Raw genomic sequence first — 5,632 nt, 5'->3', positions numbered from 1 at the left:
TAGGACAAGCCAAACAGAGAACAGCCAGGGAATTCCTAGAGGCATGGCACTCATCCACAGATTCAATCAATAAGCACATCGACCTGGATCCAATATACCGGCCACTGCAGCGGACAGCTGGAACTGACAACCGGAAGCGGCAGATTCAAACCACTACAAATGCCGGAGGAAAGATCACAGAAGCGCTTCACAGGAGGCTCCCAAGCACTGAGGATGTCACCTAGACAGGGGACGAAACGTCTGCAACACAAATTCCCAGCTCGGCAAACAGAACCACAACAACGAGCACCCGAGCTACAAATCTTTTCACAAACATTGTTCATCTTAATTAGAAAGTAGGTGGAAAATTGCACAGGGGAGATGTAATTGCAGGACCAAAGATCTAAAACTGTGAAAAACTGACATCCAAGAATAGGTTTTATTGAGACCCCGTAAGAATTTTATATTTTAAGTCTACCAGTCCAAAACAGAAGTTTTCTTTAAATACAATTAAGTTTGCAGAACTGAAAAAGAATGGTCAATCTTTGGTTGCCATTCAAACCACAATCTCTGCTTTCCCCCTTAAAATTAAATGGAGATTACTTGAAAAAACCTGTCAATATGCAGCCCCTAAAGGCAGTCCAGGTACTTTGCAACCAATTACATATTTTTTGAAGTAAAGTCGTAACACAGCAAAAGCCAATCTGCAAATGGCAAAGTGCCATGGAATATTTTATATCCATTTAAGATGCTAGGATGAGATATATGCCCCCTCATCTAAAAGACAGCAACTCCAACAGTGCAACACTCCCTCAGTACTACAGTGGAATATCAGCCTAGATTTTGTGCTTGAATTACTAGTGATACACTTCACCCATAAACTTTTTCGTTTGGAAGCATGAGAATTGCGACATAGCTGCTCTGTAACGAGGGAAAATATAACTGACCTATGGAAAGCTCAAAGAAAATCTCCCAAAAATGTCTGGCAGCAGTCACCAGTGATATTTTAAGGGAATTATATTAACACCATCCAAATCAAAATATTATCTCTTGCCTGTAATCAGGAGGCAAAAGCAGTGACAAAAAGAAGCTGGATTTTTGAACACAATTTACTGAATAGCAGCCAGCAAGTGTAGACCTGGCTGCATTGCATATAAAATTAGGTGATTTAACACAGGCCTCACATCAAACCTAGGATGTTTGATGCCATAAATACACTGCACATTTACTCCAAAATCCACTGGAGAGTGATTACTTTTCTATCTCGCACAGTAACAAACTCATGTATTGTTGCGAAGTTAAACTAGTACAAGGGTAACTTAAACTTACACTTGGAATTTAAATATTTTATCAATTGCTAAACTACATTTCAGTGACCATGATGGACAACCAGGGATGCAAACTTGATGTATGGCATTAGTTTCTGCTCAACCCTTCAGCAATCAAACACGAGGGTACCGTGCAGGTCAGTGCAGACATTACGAGTTCAGTGTAAAAAAGTGAATAATCTTCAAAAATTACAAGACCTCATTCGACGAAAAAATCTGCACATCTTCATTTTCGACCAAACGCTGGATTCAATCAACTAGCTACCACAGAAATGCAATTTCTGAACGTGCAGCAACTTCACCTTTGCTAGGACCTTTTCCCTTCAGAAGCATTTTTTAAAAGTACTACGATCACAGATATTCATCAATACCAACAGATTTTATTCCACATCAACTGATATTTTCTGGAAATTACATTCAAGAAATCAAATAAACAATTGAGATACTTAATAATTTGCTGGAATTTAATAATGAAAATATCTCACTTCATACACGTATTTGTCTTTCCTTTTCCACAGCCAATTAGAGATAGACTTGAGGTTCTAAACCAGATAAGACAATTCTGTAACTAACTTCTGCGTAGCCTGTACTAATGAAGACAGCATATAATGGTTCCGAAAAAATTCACTCCAATGATTCTTGGGACAATGAATAGTTGATAGTATGGATACCAGGAGGATTTTTTTTTCCCTTTTGGGAGAGATTAGAACCAGCAGACAAAAACGAGGCAGTTCCCTTCAAGCTGGTGGAGACTTTTTATTTCAGAAGGTTGAGTCTTTGGATCTCTTTTCCCAAGAGACAGTGGAGGTAGAGCCATTGAATATTTTTAAGGTTGAGTTAAAGATTTTGTGTTGATAAGGACTCACAAAAGTATGGGAGATGGACAGAAAAGTTGTATTGAGGCTCCAATCAGATCAGCCATCTTATCAAATTATACAGTAGACAAGGAACCAAATGGTCCAGGCCTGCTCCTAGTTCATATGTCAATCAGATCAATCCTTAAATATGAAGGCAATCCAGAATCTTTCTTCTGGAAGGATCAACATCACAGATGAATGTAAAGACTATTACAGCACATTTCACTCAATGTTTTGCATGATGATGAGAGGACCAAATCCATCCAGACTTTGCTTTTATGAAATTCAACCTCAATATTCTTGGATAAAGCCATCACCAAAGGCTTGAGACTTACTCTCATTTTCTATCTGAAAAAAAGACACAATTCAGTAGCAAAAATACCTAATCCTGATAAACCCAGGATTTGTTTTTAGCAATTTCTAGTGTTTCTGGGATCTTTTTTAATAACGTTGTTCCAAAGCACTTTGCAGCTAATCTTTTTTAAGTAGTCACTTATTGGAAACAAGTCACACTGAAACCTACTGTAATGTGATAATGACCAGACGGTCTATTTTTAGGTGTTGACAGAAAGGTGAAGACCTGCTTCTTCTCCATCCGAGATAATACTAAACCAAAGGATGATGTATTTAGTTCAAAAGACGGCACCTCCACTAGTGCAGCCCTCCCTCAGCAATGCATCGCGCCGTCCACTTTGAATTTATGGAGTGGGGGGTTACAGCCACAACTTTGTCTTCATCGAGGTGAGAGTATTATTACCATTTTTAAAAAGGTTGGCATGTTTCTGCATTGTAAAGGTCATTAAAATAGCGCTTTGGAAATATCCCACAGCCCATTTCACAGACGCTTTCACATTTCGCCCTCGATGAAGAGTCGCCTTCCTCCCGTGATCTGGGCCGGGGTCAGCTCTCGGCTGGGCTCTGGGGGCGGTGAGACTCAGGGAGTTGAGCCAGGGCCGCCTCCCGGGCCTTGCGCTGCTCCAGGCTGTACCGCTGGAAGAGGGGCTTGTACACATACAGGCCGCCCGCCACCCCCAGCACCGCGGCCAGAGTCAGCTGAGGGAATGGTAGCCTCCTGAAGGCCATCAGCGGCAACGGACTCCGTCAGGTAGAGGGAGGGGGTCGTTGAAAACGTGGGCAAGAAGACACCGCACTGAACGTCCCCGGGAGAGCGCATGCGCCTCAACTGCCTTAGTCACGTGAACACCAGGCTCAGACCGAATCAAGCTCAACCAATCAGGATCCCGGATACCTCAACCAATCAGAGCCTTCTCATCCTCTACCAATCACTGAGATCCCATTAGCCCCGCCCCAGTATGTTGCCATTGTGCTGCTGCAGGTGAGCAATTCCTCGCGACAAAGTTCAGAGAGGTCTCCCACGTAAAAGTTGAAGGCAAAAAGAAACTGCAGAATGCTGGCAATTCAAGGTGGAAGAACACAGCAAGCCAGGCGACATCAGGGGGTACAGAAGTCAATGTATCGGGTGTAACCTTCCTGAAACGGTGACATCTGTACCTCCCGATGCTGCCTAGCTTGCTGCGTCTTTGCAACCTCCTGCTTGACCCGCCAAAGTTGAAAAACTACTTTGTCAAAATAGAGCTAATCCCTTCCTTTGACCACACCATCTTCTGCTTCGTCAAGTCTCTAGCTTTCCTTACTCTAATGGCCCTCTCCTAGCAGGCCTCCCACATTCTAAAAAAACAAATTGTGGATGCTGTAAATCAAACAAAAACAGAAGTTGCTGGAAAAGCTTAGCAGGTCTGGCACCATCTGTAAAGATACGTCAAAGTTAACATTTCAGGTCCCACTTGAGGTAGTTGTAGAGTTTGCTGCTGTATGTATCCTTACTCTCACCTATTCATCTTCACACTATTCAATGAATCACAGAATCGATAGGACACAGAACCAGTCAAGCTATCTTGCCTATGCCAGTTCTATTATTTAGTGCTTTTCCCCATATTCCTGCACACCATTTCTGTCAAAACAATCATCCAATAAGCTCTTTAAATCCTCAAATTAAAATTACCAATCCACACTCATTCCCATTTAAGCATTAATCCATTATTCTCAAATCCCTCTTTGTCCTCACCTGTCTCAAATCCCCATCCCCACAAGTCTCCATGCTATCCACACCCCTCCAATCCTGGCTTCTTGAGCATTCCCAATTTTAATTGTTCAACCATATAAGTTGCCAAAGCCCTAAAGCTCAGGAATTACTTCTCTAGACCGCTTTCAAGATGCTCCCCAAAACCTACTTATCTCTTTTACCAAGATTTTCATCACCTGTTTGAAGCTGACTTCAACAAGTGTTAAATTTTGCTTTATAAGAGAAAGGTGAAGCAAGAGATCATTTTTACTGTTAAGTGTTCTACCAGTTGTTGTTGAATAAAGATTGATTTTATTTCATCACAGCTAGCCACTGTAACAATGAAATTCAATTTTTTAAATTTTACATCGTCCACCTAAATCCAAATTGTTTAAGTAGTAACATGTCCCAATGAAGACTTCTTTGAAGCATCATTTCCTGTTTCTGTCAGTTGTCTAACTTTTCAACCTCCATTTTGTAGCTAGCTTCTTTACTCATTAATGAAATTACTGTATTACGAACAATGAATCTCACTCTCCCTCTTGATCTAAAATTTATGTAATTCCCCATAGCAGAAATCTTCCTGGAATAGAGTATTGCTATCTTGCACATTGCAATGATCCTGATAGCTTACAGCAATTAAAACCTTTCTCAGTTCTGAAGGCCTGTTCATGTAGGTGGTTTTCACTGTGGCTGGGTCTGCAAGAGTATGACAAACTTTTGGTTCCTTGGGTGGTGCTCCAGTTTCAAAATGTCACATAGGTCATCCATCACCTCTTGGGAAGAGTCATCTTCATCTGATATTGCCTCTTTGTTGTATCAAGGTACTAGAGATAGAATACAGGTGCTCCCACTCTAATTTCAAGCGTTTTTCCTTACTGTTCAGGAAACTCCAGTTTAAGGCACAGGGCTCCTACTCAGTAGTGTACCAATGTGCCAACTTAAAGAGACAACTCCTTCCATACTCTATCCCTGCCACTCAACTGCTTGCAGGCATTTGGCAGTTTAAAAATTTCAACAAAACACTAAGATGTTTCTTCACTCTACGATGAATGTTTCCTGATCATGTATGATTTGGTAGACAGGACTTGCATTTACTCAATGCACTAAATACTCAGGTCCCAGCAAAATTGATGAGAGCTCTACAATGTGATTTTCATCCCTCTCTAATACTGGGAACATGAGATCAGTAGAGGAGATGTGCTTTTCACAATGGAGGCACTCCAATCCATGAAAAAGACTTACAAAAATGGTACAGGTTCAGGAATGTAGAGGAATTTCAGGTTTCCTTTTAAAAAATTGAAGTTTAACATTTTGCCATTCACATGCAGTTGGAAAAGGAGCCCTTATGTTTCCAGTGTTCAGAAATAACATTCAGAGGCACG

General features: G+C 41.2%; 1 protein-coding gene across 1 annotated transcript; it reads right to left on the bottom strand.

Annotated features, from left to right (window-relative positions):
* Positions 1-1,667: 1,667 nt before the first annotated feature.
* On the bottom strand, positions 1,668-3,346 carry LOC132834321 (protein PIGBOS1). The gene has a single exon (XM_060853072.1). The coding sequence runs from the start codon at positions 3,245-3,247 to the stop codon at positions 3,065-3,067; it is 183 nt and encodes a 60-aa protein (XP_060709055.1). The 5' UTR covers positions 3,248-3,346; the 3' UTR covers positions 1,668-3,064.
* Positions 3,347-5,632: the final 2,286 nt, after the last annotated feature.

This window comes from Hemiscyllium ocellatum, chromosome 39 (genome assembly GCF_020745735.1).
Source record: "Hemiscyllium ocellatum isolate sHemOce1 chromosome 39, sHemOce1.pat.X.cur, whole genome shotgun sequence".
In the NCBI taxonomy this organism is placed as follows: domain Eukaryota; kingdom Metazoa; phylum Chordata; class Chondrichthyes; order Orectolobiformes; family Hemiscylliidae; genus Hemiscyllium; species Hemiscyllium ocellatum.
The sequence above is the reverse complement of the archived record's forward strand: the minus strand, read 5'-3'. Positions and strand labels throughout refer to the sequence as shown.

What these genes read in the sequence shown, in the direction of transcription:
- LOC132834321 (XM_060853072.1), bottom strand. Translation starts at nt 3,247, where the DNA reads ATGGCCTTCAGGAGGCTACCATTCCCTCAGCTGACTCTGGCCGCGGTG.